Source organism: Hylaeus anthracinus, unplaced genomic scaffold (genome assembly GCF_026225885.1).
Source record: "Hylaeus anthracinus isolate JK02 unplaced genomic scaffold, UHH_iyHylAnth1.0_haploid 12001, whole genome shotgun sequence".
NCBI classification, from domain to species: domain Eukaryota; kingdom Metazoa; phylum Arthropoda; class Insecta; order Hymenoptera; family Colletidae; genus Hylaeus; species Hylaeus anthracinus.
This window is the reverse complement of record NW_026534348.1, coordinates 12,877,001-12,893,034: the sequence shown is the minus strand read 5'-3', so window position 1 is coordinate 12,893,034 and position 16,034 is coordinate 12,877,001. Positions and strand designations below refer to the sequence as shown.

Below are 16,034 nucleotides of genomic sequence, written 5' to 3'. Positions count from 1 at the left end.
TCATTTCTAGTTATTCAATATTCTTCGTCAAGCCTTTTTTCGTGTAATTTTGTTTCATTTCATTCGTTTTCACTTAATTTATCATCTGGTATTATCAAACCACTTTTCATGCGATTATTCCTTTTTTTTGATCGCTTTTGTTCTTTTTTTTTTCTTTCTAATTCTGTCTTTGTTAATTTTCTAGTTTCGATAAAATAAAATATTCGACAAAGTCTGATTAAAAGCACAACGTTTTAGTATTTACTTAAAAAAATAAATGTTAATTGTCTTTATGATTGTCTTTTCTTTGATAACATTTTATACTTGTATACTTTCACAGCAATGTACATGAAAGAAAACATATCAGTGGCATAATTTATACATGTATTTTCAAATACTTCCGGGTATAAAATAAGCGTTATTTCAAATGAAATTGTAATTTCACGATACTGTTAATGTATTTCTGCCACGTGAAACAATTTCGTGCAAGTATCTTTATTGCCTATGTAACATGAATATTTGTTCTCGATATAATACACATACGAGCAATGATAAAGGATCGCTCAGATCATTTCAATGGTAAACGTATCGTATAGAATATCACCAGGATTAGACGATATCTAATTTATCCAAACTGAACATACGAGTCAATTGAATAATACAAATATCAGTCAAATAACATGATGTTTTCGAAGATGATAGTTCAGTTAAAAAATACGAGGCCTTGTCGTACCTCTCGGACTAGAAACTTTTCAGGTAGATATGAGCCGCTAGTTATGAAAGTCGTGTAAACCCATTTCAAAACGAAAATACAGTTTCTGCGGGTAAAGCTAAAATACTATGTTGTACTTGTCTGTAAAAAAAAGCTTCTTCGTAAACGAGGTAATATTTCCACATGAGAGTATCGACTTAAGTTCAGTTGCTATACAGAATGAGAAAACCATTCATTATGAAAATGGTGTAGATCTATGAACTCGAATGATCGTACGTTTTTATAATAAAAGCCTTATGTACTATTCGGAGATGGTAAATTGTCGTTGGATCGTATTAGGATCGTTGGATTCTTAAAATATTCAATTTTCAACATTTTACACAATAATGTAAGAAAAAAGTTTTGTTCATTTCAAATGACAATTGCGACCTTTGGAATAAATCCTAAAAGTAGATTCTGGGACAGCTGACATCTTAAAGATTTCTGCGTGAAATGAATCGAAAAATTTATGATGCGTACTTTAAAACATACGTAAAATATTCTCAGAGTCACAAAAAGATTGAGTAAATTTTTCTGTCAGAAAAAAATCACGGAAACACTTGATATTTTCCCATCTCTGTATAGTATCTAGGTTAATAACATCAGCTACATACAAGGACGTAATGGTCTTACTATCGTACACACCAGCCACACCACTATTACATCAAGAACCTTAAACACACTCTATCGCTGTTTGAAACGTATGCAAAACCTTTATAAAGATATTATATGTATGTAGATGGAGTAGGGGAACGCTGCAGCTAAAACGAGAAAGGAAACCGTGGTACCTTACCTATCTCATGTTTCTTATGCTAACGATAAATGGTTATCGTTTATATTTTATAAGTCACATAGATAGATTACCGCGTTTTTTGTTCTCTTTTCAACATTGTGACATTCCTACTTGCAGGCAGTTGGATGTCTCCTCCGTTCTAGCAATAACATCTCTATAAAAACCTTTTCTATCTCGAAACAAAGAAAGATTTACTTACACCACTTTCATAATGATCGGCTCATATAATCACACGGAACATTTAAAAGGCAACGTGTTTCTCAGAGCGTTCACGAATGGAGACCTTCTTGCTAACGATAGATTGATCTTGAACGTTTTGATCTTGAACGGCATGAGCGATATTTTCGTTAACTAATGCCCTGAGAGCAGCTGCCCTGCGCTCTCTTTTCGCTTGTCTCTCAGAAAGCTCCTCCATTTCGGACTCCAGATCGTTCAAACGGGCTTTGGTCTGTTTGGCCCTGGTCGCGGCGGCGCTAACCGGTAACAAATTCTCGTCCTCGTTCAATAGCTTCGACCATTTCGTCAGCATCGGCTTGGTCTCCGTTATGTTATCGATTTCATCGAGAAGCTTCGAACGTCTTTTGCTGAAAGCACTCTCCGCGTCCTCGATCGTCGATCTCATGTCTTGCATGTCCCTTCTCGCGTTTAGGCTATTCTCGAGAAATTCCTGCTCCTGTCGCAGACGTCGTGATTTTCCCAACGTGGCGTCAACCTCGTCGTCTAATCCGAACGTGGCTAGTTTCGCTTTGAGGTGTTGCGTCGTCGCGGCGACTTCGTTAGCAAAGTTTTCAGCGAATCGACGTCTTCGTTGGCCACGGCTGTCGTAGACGATCTCCTCGTTTTCGGGGAACAAAGGGTCGTTGGCCAGGGATGACAAAGGCACTGTGGGGGCGCGGATTAAGGGATCTATTTCGGGGTCAAGGTCACGTCCAAGAGAATTGTTGCGAGGACCGGGGAGGTCACGCGAGCCTGTAAAAACGGATACCTCAGGATACGTTCATTGTCTCGATGGGTTCTAAATGATTTAAAAACTCTTCTTTCAGAATGATACATACTGTTAGAATGTAATGGAAGCATTTAGAGTGGTGATCGCCTTTCACGACAAATTTCTATTCGAATAGTAAACGAATCATTCTTAAATCAATTTCGAGAAGCGATTTAATCGCAAGTTAACCGTCTATGGATCGAACTTGCAAGGCATTTACTTTGATATATTAGTTTGATATTTCGATATTGTTATTGATTAGAGACATTATACAACGAAGACGTATACGTCGTCTCGTGAAGAAACTGAAATTATTTTATACGAGCCCACAGAGGGTAATTCTCATCTTCGTGCATTTCTTCATTTCTCATAAGAATTGTACAATCATGTTTATATATCTTGAATAAAAAGTAAATATATTTAATAATTCAAGTTCGCCATGTTTTCGATATTTAGTTAACATTCTTCGAGGGAAGAACATTTCTGAATCATTCTTTCGTTTAATTTAATTTCATATGTCACGTTCCGTTATTAAACAACAAATTTAATCAGCTTATATGATTATATTTGAAATATTTGCCAGCCGTATGATTAACTTGACGCTCGATAAACGTTACGATAGATCACAAGACATATAAGCAATTGAAAATCTCGATCGTTGGAAGGAACACAATGGCCAAATGCTTTATTTAACAGGTACAATGATACAAACATTACGGCCAATAGAAGTAAAAATACGAACAACCACGGTACAGATGGATTATATACAATGTAAAGAAGTGGAAGACTGAAAGTTTGACCGAGGTAAAAACCATCGTTTTCACGAGGCTACGAACACTACCTGTGTCGTGTATATTACGAGATAACGTTCGTATACTAAAAAAGATGTTATTCGTGTTTCGGGATACAATAAATCATTAGACAGCACTGCTTCATGTTGCGATTTTATTTTATTTTGTTACGAATGCAGAGGTTCTTTTTGTTTTCTTCTTTTTTTTTCTTTTTTCTTTTTTTTTAGCGATCATTCTTTACGGTGATAAAATTTATTGTGTCCGTAATAATACTAGATTCAAGAAACAGTACATTCAATTCCTTTCACATCAGGATTTGGATTTGAACATGCCACTCACGTGATTTCAAGGAGTCAAAAGATAGTTCAGTATTTCCTTATCGAAAAGCTACTGATTACGTTCATAGCGGTTAAGGAAAGAAGGAGCAGGATACGTTCACCCCTTAAAACCATTTTGGAAAACGACTGAAGATGTTACCGATGTCGCCTCGGCGAGCCGCGATCTCGTCGGCTAACGAAGTTCTTGGTTCAGAGAAGAGCGGTCGAGAGCTGTATTTTCGATCTAAGTGATCGACCATTGGCTTATAATACGATTCTCCTTTGTCGTAGTTGCATCCGTAGACACGCGTACGCGGCCTGCTAAGAATTGGTCTTGACATCTTCACGGGATTGCTTTGTCGTTATCTGAAATTTAAAGAATTTATTAGGCGCATGTCTCGATTTCCTTTTATCGTCGATGTTTGTCTATTCGTCTTTCCTACTCGTCATAAATAGTTGACAAAGTTAATATAATATCGTTACCAGGGCCGGCGTGACCTTTTGCGGGGCCGGGTTCAAAAATTTTGCGTTGCCTAAATTCACATTCAAATCCTACATTTGAATTTTACAACGCGGAATTATTTATTTACAAATGCTGTATATTTTTTATAAGATGAATATTAAATAATAATACTTTGATGATTTTTGTCATTCCTTTCAATTTAATCATCGCTACTAAAAAAATGTCTTGCATCTCAACAAAAATTGCTTCCATTTGTTAATGGTATCATCAGTCTGTAAAAAGTTAATCAAAATCGGTGCCTTTTAATTCAGTCATTTTCGTAGACCGTGGGGCCTTTTAAAACGCGGGGCCGGGTTCCGGCAAACGCGCTGAACCTGCCTTGCGTCGGCCCTGATCGTTACAGAGAACAAAAGTTTAAAGAATTCATTAGAAACACTGCAATATCCGTCTTTCCTTTCATACGTTCGTTCGTTTTCTTGTCATAATTAGTTGTACAAGGTTTATAAAATCACCATAGGGACAAACAATTTAAAAAAATTATTATGAACATTGCGATGTCTGTCTTTGCTTTCATCATTGATATATTAATTTGTCTAATCGTCTTTCTACTCGTTATAAATAGCTGTACAAAGTCGATAAAATCATTATAGAGAAAGAAATTTTAAGAATTCATTAGAAACATTACGATATCTTTCTTTTTATTACTGGTATGTTTGTTTGTCTACTCGTCTTCCTACTCGACACAAATAACTGTAATAGGTTTATAAGATCGATATAGAGGACAACAATTTTCTTCTATTCAATTATTAATACTCTTTTATACAGTACCTATAAATTAACCACTGTATCCCTTATCATATACAATGTTATAAAACGATCAAATATAAATAGTAAATATTCGATGAAATCAGACAGTAGAATGCAAGCTGAACTCCACATGTTTTGAGTAACCACGAATATATCTATAGTATCTATAGGAATAGAAAATTTACGAGCGTAAATTTACGTAATTTCGAGCTCTCGGAGCACGGTCTTATAAATAACACCCCTACGAATGAGCTCGACTGCCTGTTTTTGGTAATACATGTAGGTATTAGGATTAAAAAGATTACTCAGGCATTCTAATAGTAAATGTATTAGGTGGACTGGAAAGTAATGTCGTTTTTGCTATCTTAGATACTTGTTTATCATTTATCAGCTCATTGATTTCTCTAGCATTGAAAATTTGCACACTAGGTGACAAAAGGCTGCTGACAATGAGAGTGATTACTTAATGAATTAAAGATAGAAATTTATTGGAAAGTTTGAATTTAATGTAAAAGAAACGACATTACTTTTCAGTCTACCTAATATATACAATATCACTTGGACCAGATTATGTAATTTTTCTCAAAACTGACCATATGAGTTACTTAAAAAATATTAATGAATATTAACAAATCAGTCAAATGACTTATAAAAGGTGTCCAATTTAAAAAAGAAACAACTCAAACTCAATTTCCAATTTTCAGGAAAAAATGTTCAAAATTTTTAACCAGAGGTTGCAACTTCAACTCGTTTAAGACAAAGAAGAAAAGCTACCTTTAAAATAGATTAAATAAATAAATTTGTAGGTCTGGCAAGTACAGAACAGTGAAAGATTATAATGAAAAAGAGGAGTAACGAAATATTTTTACTTTTCCTCGTGAATGTGAACCGATTGCTTCCTTCGTATGAACATAACAGAATCGCTAGACAAAATACACAAATTTTGTTACACGAGTTACGACTTTGCACACGAACTTATGCATGGTGCAAGAATAGCTGACGAGACGTGCGTTGCAAAGTTAACACGTATTTTCACGGAAATACCCGAAATTGAAATTTCAATCGCGTTATTCTTGAAACCGACGCTAGGATATCATAAAATCTTCCGATTTTTCTAGATTATGTAGAAATACAATTTATATAATATATCCAGCCATGTTTTCCTATTTTTTACAAATTCCACAGAATATTTAGCGCACACTTTGTAGTGTAAATTTGATTTTGTTTTTCTAAGTACCCATCGTAAATCGAAAACACATTTGCTCTTAAGGGAGGAATGTTTTAAAGTACATCTGGTAATTTTTTCAATTCATTTCACACAAAAATCTTTGAGATATCGTATTTTCCTTTTAAACAACATTTTTTTCGATTCGTGAGAATGATAACTGAAAAATTAATTGACCTATCGTTTTCAAACTTGATGTACTCCTACTTTATTTAAATGCCATGAATATGAACTAAAAAATTGGAATAATACTTTCTCCTTAATCACTCTTAAAACAATACTATTTTCAACTTTTTTAGCAGCAGTTCAGTTTCATTTTTAGAAAACATGTTAATAATATAAAAAGGAAATTTCATTGTTTTCAAATAAAAATTGTGATCTTTGAAATTCCTACCGGTAGCAAGCAGACTCGGGTGAAAACTTGCTATAGGGAATAGGTGATATCTCGAAGATTTCTGTATGAAATGAATCGAAAAAATGACCAAATATACTTTAAAACATACCTTAGACATTCTCTAAGTTAATCAAGAATTAATAAAATTTTCCTCCGTAAAAAGAAATCATGGAAAACATTTAATACTTGATCTCCTAATGTGGTTTCCCCTCTTAAGAAGAAAATCAGTTTACATGAAGCTCGGAGGCAATGTACCATCGAGAATAGATACCTAAATCAAGGTAAAACGTGAAACAGGTTGCCAAATTGTATTAATTTTACTTGCAACCACAATTGGCAATGCTTGCTATAGTTTGCCACTCGTGTCTAGTGAATGCAAACTGTACTAAATTTATCTGTGACCGTCTGACGCTATTCGATGAAATTTTCTTAGATGACGAATCGTACAACTATATCGGTTAATGTAAGCAATAATACATCTAGCAAGCTCACGGTTAAATAGCGTAACTCGTTGGATAAATTTACTTTTCAGTTGATTTCAAATTATTAATTCGCTTATAGATTTACGAAGATGGCTCCAAAAGAAGGAGTGGAAACGTTAACACTTTGAGTGCCAGACAAATACTCATGAAAGCATTCACGAAGATAAAATTCTGTTTTTATATTAGGTTGTCCCAAAGTTTTCTATCGCGATTACTGAATCGTTTTGTGTGACAGTATTTATATAAATAGATAATTTTATTTCTTAGGAGTTGTTGTTATAACAGCAATAGAACAAAGTATTAGGTTGTCCCAAAAGTTTCTTTCGCTATATTAATAAGTAATAAATGCACAATATTTTATGTTTTATGTTACATTACTGAATTGTGCACGATTCATTTTGCTCCGTTATTGTTACAACATGAATATCTATGAAATTTGATTGTCTATTTATATAAACACGACCACAGAAAATAATTGTGTGAGAAACTCGCGAAAGAAACTTTCGGGACAACCTAATAGATCGTATACAACTTAATAATTTAACATAAAATATAAAATATTGTGCATGGATTACTTACTAATAAAACGAAAGAAACTTTTGGTGCAATTTAATATAATTGGGAATTATGGTCAGTGTAAAAAGTATTCGTACAGCAGCCAATTTAAAATAAAACTAGTAAGAAAAGAAATAAGACTGAAATCATGTCGTTTTTATATGAAACACTGTGTAAATTGAAAAAAGATTGCATAATAATTTAGCCAGTTATTTAATTGAATTAATTTGTTGTAACGTGAAGTAAAAATAAAATAAAGTACAAAATTTCATTGAAATAAGATGTCATATTGAAATAACATTCGGTAATTAATACACGATAAAACGAATAGTGTAAAATTGTTATTAAAACATTGACAAAGTTTAATTTAAAGATTTAATTAATGTATCGAATGTAGTGCGGTCTAATTTGTTGCATACATTTTTTAAACCTAAAAAGAAGGATAGAATTTTCGCAACAATTACACACGTATATGTTTCGTTTGTAGTGCAAGCTATTTAGAAATAACTAAAATTAGGGGTAATTAAACCTCTGTTTAATAAGGCTGCGCGAGAATTTTTCAAGCGTGATATTATTAATCTGCCATCGCTTTATTATAAACACTTGAGCCGTGTATGAATGAAATTAATACAGAGCTCCAAATACCTCCATCTAGGTTTGCTCAAGGGAGTCTACTATGAGTAACCAGTAAACTGGAACGAGCAACTACATGTTGCTTAAAAATAGACCATGTCTAATTTGGTGTCCGTGAACTGAACTGGCACACAGCACACTCGAGTCCCGGACAACCGCCTCCGATTACGAAGTCATCTACCTATATCTCGGTCTACCATTCTTTTCCCAGAGCTACCTCTTATCACTTTTCTTTATTCTATTCTTCTCCCTATTTCCCAATCATTTCATGCTACCCACTTGTTTCATTTTCCTCTGATGTTTAAATATAAAGCGTTGATTCAATTGCAATCGAGTCCTCGAGTTACGTGGTTTCGAGTTACGCTGATTTCTAGGTAGCCGAACTTATGTTCGTATAAACATTTTGTATGTATACATGTACTTATTAGGTGTCGAAATTAATCCTCCGCCTTTATATTTAATTATTTATAATTCTAGTTTAGATCAAAAATATTTTCTCACCATTTTTATTACGTTAAAGTATCAACCTTCTAAATCCTCAAACTGATCTCTATTGCTATGTATCTATACACGCAATCCAAGTCTCAACCTGATGGATCTATCTTGCAATGAATACGAACTTTAGTAGCCATGAAATGTTCTATACCTAACAATTATCAAGTACAATCTGTTAGAAGAAAAACAATTAGTAAAATTTGAACTTCATAGAGTTAGATTGTAATGACTATCAGGTTGAGACTCGGGTTGTGTATTTTGATCCATTTTAACGGATAATATGTTAAGAATTCAGAAGATTGGTATTTTAATGCTTAATACAAAATGACAGGCATTGGACATAGGCAAAAATCAATTCATAATGGAATTAACATTATTAATTCGTTACGTTATAAGTTTATTTTATATTAAACATTCGAAAAAAATATTACGAATAATTAGACGTAAGTAATATAACTAATATGATTATCAACTTTTTAGTTATCAACTTTCATATTTTTGTAAGCAACCTAAAATAGAGCGTAAACAATAAAGTAATATTTAAAACTTGTAATAATGTTAGTATAAAATAAAAATTTATTTTGAAGATTCAAACATAAAGAGATGAAATTATAATAGCAATCAGTGTAAACGTTGTTAAACAGTGTTAAACGTTAATGCACTGAATTAATTTAATTATGTGTTACAATAAGACTATTCTAAATATAAATGTTTCCTTAAAGTTTATTATTTAATAGAAATACGTTGAAGCACTCACGATAGTTGCCAGGAAAAATTGTAAATAAAAGAAAAAATACAACTTTTCACGTTTCGATTTTTATACCATGCTTTTGTTTCTCTGATCTGTATGTGTTAGTATTTTTTGCATGCAATGCAACTAAATAATAAAATCTTTAATCAAAATATTATACTCCATTTCATAAGTATGTAAAATATATTTTTTTTTTATTTCAAATTCATCAATTTTTGTAGTTTATTAACATATTCTGTGTAATGGTTATATGATTCCTGTATATATTTCATTTTAGTATTTAAACAATTATTTGTGATCCTTTCCAAAGGTAACATTTATCTATTTAAAAATATTATTGTTTACAAAGAAACTCCAATCAGTGTGACGTAAATTATCGTATGGAAAATATGTACCTGATTGATCTGACTTGGCTTCTTTGTTGAACATTATGTTGTTGTTGTTGTTGTTGTTATTGTTATTATTATTATTATTGTCTGTGTTATCAATATTTGTATGGTATTGCTATTTACATGATGTGTCATTTTGTGGCTGGAATTAGTTATGGCATTAAGAAAATACTATTAACACATAAACAAAAATAAATTCAGTAATGACTATAAATGAATGTCTATCTCTAGATATCAATGATACTATAGTACCGTAAACATTCAATTTCATAACTTCCTTAGCAGTACGATATATAATACACTATTAATTATTTTTTACTAATATTTAAATAGCAATATGAGAATAATCATAAGAAAATAAGAAAAATAGCGGTCAAATAGTAATAAAATAAATACTGCGTGAAAATATTATACTTGACATTTGAGTACTCCATAATATGTTGCAAAAGACAAATTTAACAACAAATTTTTTTTTAATATATTTTACTTCAGCTGGTAGTGTAAAATTGAAAATAATGAAAGCAAATGTTATTTAAACATTTTAACTGTGACGTTAATCAATAGTTTCGAATATAATACATCATCTATTTGTTTACAAAACAATAGTACTTCATAACGATCTTCATAAATGCATAATCATAAATAAGTATTAACTATTGTTCTAATTGAATGTTTAATGTACTTAAAATAAAATATTTCTATAACGCAAAGAACATCAATGTTTTAGAAATAATTAGAATACTAATGACATTTCAAACAGAATAATTGAAAGATATTAATTGTAACATATAATTAATGTAAAATACTAAAAATTTAATATAGTCAATACATAATTATATATACGTTAATCTCAAAACTGCAGTAAAGATGCTTGCAGCGTCAAAGTATACCTGTTAAATCCGTTTTTAAAATTTGTAGAGGTTTCAAAAATACTTAATATTTAATTAACAAACTATGAATTTTGTTTTTTTACAGGTTGAAATCGTCAATAATGAAATAAATTGAAATAGTGGTAATAAAAGTCATTTACGACCAAAGAAAAATGATATATATTATTTAAAATCTACATATTAATAATACGAAAAGTAGAAATTATTTTTGAAACAGAAATGATTAATTAAATTCTCGTTTAATAACCGAATTTATCACACAAAAAGTACACACATATAATGCCATTGAAATTTCACTAATTACTATATTATCAATACTTAATTTATCGTTATTGATAATTAGTTGATCATTAATCAATAATTCGATATTGCAAAGCTGGTTAATAGAAAATAATTTTAAATTAAATAGGGAATATATGTTATGATGTTACAAGTTAATGTTCTTTTCGGTATTGTATTTATTGTACTGTACTTCTTCAGCAAGAATAATTTCCAAAATGGTTAGCGCCTCGTTATAACAGTATATGTGATACCTCTAAAATATCAAAGCAATTTGATTAGACGTGTGATCGATCCCTGATACGCGCACAAATTATACATAAATATATAAATCCGTGTAAGTAGCATTAAAAAATTGTAATTTCTATACCTGAACTTACAAGGTATCCTTTCAGATGCTATTTCTTCGGAAGTAGCGGCACGACTCCCACAATAGTTGCAACGCCCGTTATTTCCCACTCCTTTCGGTGACTACCCCTTCCCTTTTGTTGTTCCATCTTTGTAAGATGTACTTCCTAGCGATTTATTTACACCCGGTGAACATTATTAGGGTGAACCAAAAGTTTCTTCCGAATTTTCTTCCTTCCCTCTGTATTCTATTCCAACGAATGTTGAAACTAAAATAAAACTATTCAAGTCTTATGTTATATACGGAGTGACCAAAAAATTGTTCTGATAAAAACTTTTCGTGAAAAGCATCTCAAGGTCATATTTTCCGAAATTTCAAGGGCATGAATGGTTTTCTTAAATGGGATGAGGTATTTTTATTAATACAGTATTGTAGCTGATAAAAAGGCGAATTCAAACTTGTATAATATATTGACCTTCAGGTGACCTTGTGAGAAATTGACATGTAAACAAACAAAATTGCTTCATTTATAATTACTTGTAACTGACAGAAACAATCGTGATAATAACAATGAAAATGTTGACTATTCATTCATTGCAACTACAGATACAATACTGTAATGACCAATGTACAAAGTTTATTAATATTTATATTTTGATATATTCATTTTAAGAAAGAAATATGAGTGAGAATGTAATAAAAATCATATATTTATTATCTGATAATACAAAATTAAATTACAATACACGACTGCCATGCTTTTGCATTAACCATTCTTAAAATAGTTTTCATTCTTCCTCCTGATCCTACATCGTATGTCATTGGAAATGCTTTGCCCGGTTCTCTCTCATATACCTTTTGAAGACATTGTTCCCATTTGACTGGTGAAACGATTTGTTTTAATATATACTTTTTCACTAGTCTTAAATTATTATATGGTGTAGTTTTGTAATTGGAATACACTTGACATCTAGGTTCATCTAATTCTATCGTACTTAATATTTTAAAAACGGACTTCAAACAAGGTTCCATTAGTGGTGTATGGAATGCTCCTGATACAGGTAGCCTAGTTACATCTGTTAACCCCATTTCTTTTTTATTACTTTCAATATACTGTAATGCTTCTATGTTTCCTGCTAATATCTTCCTTTGTGTGCACAAATAAATAGCAACTCTGAAAATAAATAAATTACATAATTAATTCTGTAACAAAATTATATCCTCTTATACCACTTGTTAGTTATTAACTAACAAGTTTGAGTGCCATGGGGTGTGATCGTGTTCTTTGCTTTCAGGGTCCAAAAGTGCCAGCTCATTCTTTTGCCCATGCTAATTTGAGTTAAGTGGTTACATGCTCCGATTTTATTCATGCTTCTCTTTAATGTTACGATTTATCGAGGTTGTACTAAACTGGAATTTGTACTACCAAAAACTTTGTAACAATTATGACATTCCTTGATATTGAATTAGTGATGCACAATAATGCTGTCTGGCACTTATAAACATAAAATAACAAAAACAAAATCATGTTTCTTAATACTTTGTGACCAGTTTTTTAGGAATACCTATGGCATTCAAATGGTTAAAATATTTTAAACATATTCTACCTGCATACTGGGTTGTCAACACCCATTTCCATTGCCCACTTTTCTGCCTCTTGACAACTGTTAACAATTTTTGCTGATGGTGTGCAGTTTACAGATAACATACCCTGGGGTACTCTTTCTGAAGCATATTGCATAGCTTTTCCTCTGACACAAACTAATCGAATTCCATCTTCGAACGATATAACACCAGAGAGAATTAAAGAAGTTATTTCCCCTACACTATAACCTAACGTAGCCATGCAATTTTCAAATGCTATAGGTCTTTCTTCACGAAGTTTTTCTAATGCAGCCAGTGATAAAACTACTGTAGCTGCTTGATTAAATTCAGTCCTATCCAATTTTTCTTGTGGCCCATTCAAACAAATATCCAACAAATCATAATTAAGTACCTCATTGGCAATCTCAAAAAGTTCTTTAGCAGCAGGAAACTTCATATAATTGTTAACCATTCCAACCTTAATAGTACCTTGTCCAGGAAACATTATTACAGAGGTATCTTCTGGATTCACAGATGGTCTATCTCCCATCTGCTTTGTCGACACATCTTTAGGAAATGGAGTTGTTGCCCAACTTTTATCTTTAGCATCTTTGAATGTTGTGGATTCTTCAAGAAGATATGAAACATGTTCTGTATTACATGTAGATTCAAAATCGTCTGTTGAAGATACTTCTGCATTTACTAATTTGGATGTATTGTTTTCATCTTTAGTTACATCACTTGAAAATTTGTTGATATGCCTTAACCTATAACTTCTTGGTAAAGAAGTAAGTATTCTGTTCCATACCACTCGTTGAAACATTCTAACTAATTTGGAAATATCTTTGACACTTGATAAATATTTAGAACAATGTGTATCATTGAAAAAAAATCGTCTATTTAAGGTTAACACTTAACTATCTACAAAACAATAATAGAATACGTATAGTTACAGTTCTTAGACAAGGTAGATACAAAATTCAAGTGATTCAAGAAACAAATAAAATAAATTCTTTGCTTGTATTCACTGAATGTAGGAAAAGATTTGAAAAATTTTCGGCTTTGGTTTAGTATATATGTAATACTACATATATATATGGGTTTTCGTAGTGGCGCCATCGATGGGAAAACGCCTAAGTTTGTAGTGAAAATAGTTTACACCGATTCTGTAAGATGCCGCCACCGATACATTTAAACAATCGCTTTTTATTTTTCATAAATGCGTAATTAATACGATTTACTAATATTTAAATAGTTTAGAAATGTATTATTTTGATGAATAGTTATTTAATACAACATTAAATATCGACCCTTTAGTTAATTGTGCCATCTAGTAGCAAGAATAGAAACTATTTTTACTACAAACTTGAGCTTTTTCCCACTGATGGGGCTGCTTAGCAAGTGGACGCACCAGTTACGCCAACTGATGATAACCACTACAGTTGGTATTAGTAGAGCTCAGTGACGGGCAAAACCCTAGACTTCGAATAAATCTGAAGTTTGCCGATGTGTTTGTCTTGTTTCTTTCTCTGGGAAATGTTCGAAAGAGTAAAAGAGACAAATATATCGGCGAACTTCAGATTTATTCGAATCCTAGGGTTTTGCTCATCACTGATATGTCCAATTCTCTGGTTCCACTTGGTTCCATTGAAATTTTCCACCCTTGACGCTACTCTATGATGGTACAATTGCTTACTGTTGCTTACGATTTACGATTAAACAACAAGGAAAGAGGATATGAAAGTAGATGAAATTGTAATTTTAACGTGACATAGAAAACATAATAGTAACATGAAGCTTGTAAGGTATGTAAGTTAATAACAAACTTTATAAATATATAGTATTTAAAATGTTCGCATAAAATTGTGTATATCAGCAATTTACTGATTTTGGAGAACTTGGGGTTATAGTATAAAATCTTACATTCAAACTTTTCTTAGTGTTTTAACTTGAAATAATTTTACTAGCTGAATAATATTGTATTTATTTTAGATTTTTGATGAAACTCAGTCACGAGACTGTTACGATAGAATTGAAGAATGGTACTCAAGTACACGGCACTATTACCGGTATGACAACATAACCTATTTCATAATTGCATGTTTGTTACTTGTTGAATGAAAAGTACTTTCATTTTCTAATTTAAACTTACAGTATAACACATTATGTTTCATATTATTTTTGCTTTCAGGAGTGGATGTGGCAATGAACACTCATTTGAAAACAGTAAAAATGACTATAAAAAATAGGGATCCTGTACAGTTAGATACTCTAAGTTTACGAGGCAATAATATAAGATATTACATCTTACCAGATTCATTACCACTTGAAACATTACTCATAGATGACACACCAAAAGCAAAAGCTAAGAAAAAGGAAGCTGCCAGAGGTTTATACATTTATAAATTTTTATCTATAATTGGAAGTTGTTGAGATCTATGGCAAATTACTTTAAATAAGTTTCACATCTTTGTAAGAATGATCCTATTAGAAGAAAAATCATTCCTATTATTCCTTATCAATAAACATTATTTTTTTATTCGTATTATAAATACTATGTTTTGTATATGATTTTATGTAATGTTTATTATTCAATTCTGTATTATGTATATTATGTACAATAATGTAAATAATGTCATAATTAATTATTTTTAGGAGCTGCACGTGGCCGAGGACGAGGAGGACGTGGTACCAGGGGTGGGCGTGGTGGACGAGGTAGAGGAAGAGGCAGGCGTTAGGCACAAGTATGATGTAATTAAGAAAATTGAATTCAACATTTTCACAATTAAGGAAAAGGATTTATATTCGCGTAATGTTAATACATACTATACGACATCATCAAAGCCCAATAAACTGCACTGATTTTCTAACTTAATGCCAGAACTTTTTATTATAAGTACCTTGATAGCTTTAATATTTGTATAAATATATATACATATGTAGAGTGTTTCTTTTATATCTAGTGATACCTCTAACATGCGTCACCAAAAGATCAGTCTGATGTAAGTTTTTAAACCAACATCCATTCTGGTACAGAGTGATTTACGTAAACTGACCAATTTTGTTGTTTTAATTGTTTTTAAATATAAATATTCTGTTTGGATGGGTACGTCCTATGGAGT

The 16,034-nt window shown here is 31.7% G+C and overlaps 3 protein-coding genes across 6 annotated transcripts; 1 reads left to right on the top strand and 2 right to left on the bottom strand.

Moving 5' to 3' along the window:
- Nucleotides 1–1,347: 1,347 nt before the first annotated feature.
- On the bottom strand, nt 1,348–11,414 carry LOC128891466 (uncharacterized). 4 transcript variants are annotated; one of them, XM_054150966.1, is made up of 3 exons: nt 11,360–11,414; nt 3,777–3,982; nt 1,348–2,492 (listed from the first exon to the last, which is right to left on the bottom strand). In XM_054150966.1, exons 2-3 carry the CDS (start codon nt 3,955–3,957, stop codon nt 1,765–1,767), a joined length of 909 nt encoding a protein of 302 aa, XP_054006941.1. In that variant the 5' UTR covers nt 3,958–3,982; nt 11,360–11,414; the 3' UTR covers nt 1,348–1,764. The 4 variants fall into 4 exon arrangements, with proteins under 4 accessions (XP_054006941.1, XP_054006940.1, XP_054006942.1 ...); XM_054150965.1 differs by having other exon boundaries at nt 11,350–11,408; XM_054150967.1 differs by lacking the exon at nt 11,360–11,414 and adding an exon at nt 8,188–8,309.
- Nucleotides 11,415–12,020: 606 nt separating this feature from the next.
- Nucleotides 12,021–14,008, bottom strand: LOC128891461 (probable malonyl-CoA-acyl carrier protein transacylase, mitochondrial). The gene is made up of 2 exons (XM_054150958.1): nt 12,936–14,008; nt 12,021–12,502 (listed from the first exon to the last, which is right to left on the bottom strand). Exons 1-2 carry the CDS (start codon nt 13,733–13,735, stop codon nt 12,061–12,063), a joined length of 1,242 nt encoding a protein of 413 aa, XP_054006933.1. The 5' UTR covers nt 13,736–14,008; the 3' UTR covers nt 12,021–12,060.
- A 551-nt stretch (nt 14,009–14,559) lies between these two features.
- Nucleotides 14,560–15,787, top strand: LOC128891478 (probable small nuclear ribonucleoprotein Sm D1). The gene is made up of 4 exons (XM_054150981.1): nt 14,560–14,717; nt 14,905–14,981; nt 15,104–15,301; nt 15,568–15,787. Exons 1-4 carry the CDS (start codon nt 14,704–14,706, stop codon nt 15,648–15,650), a joined length of 372 nt encoding a protein of 123 aa, XP_054006956.1. The 5' UTR covers nt 14,560–14,703; the 3' UTR covers nt 15,651–15,787.
- The last annotated feature ends 247 nt before the right edge of the window (nt 15,788–16,034 follow it).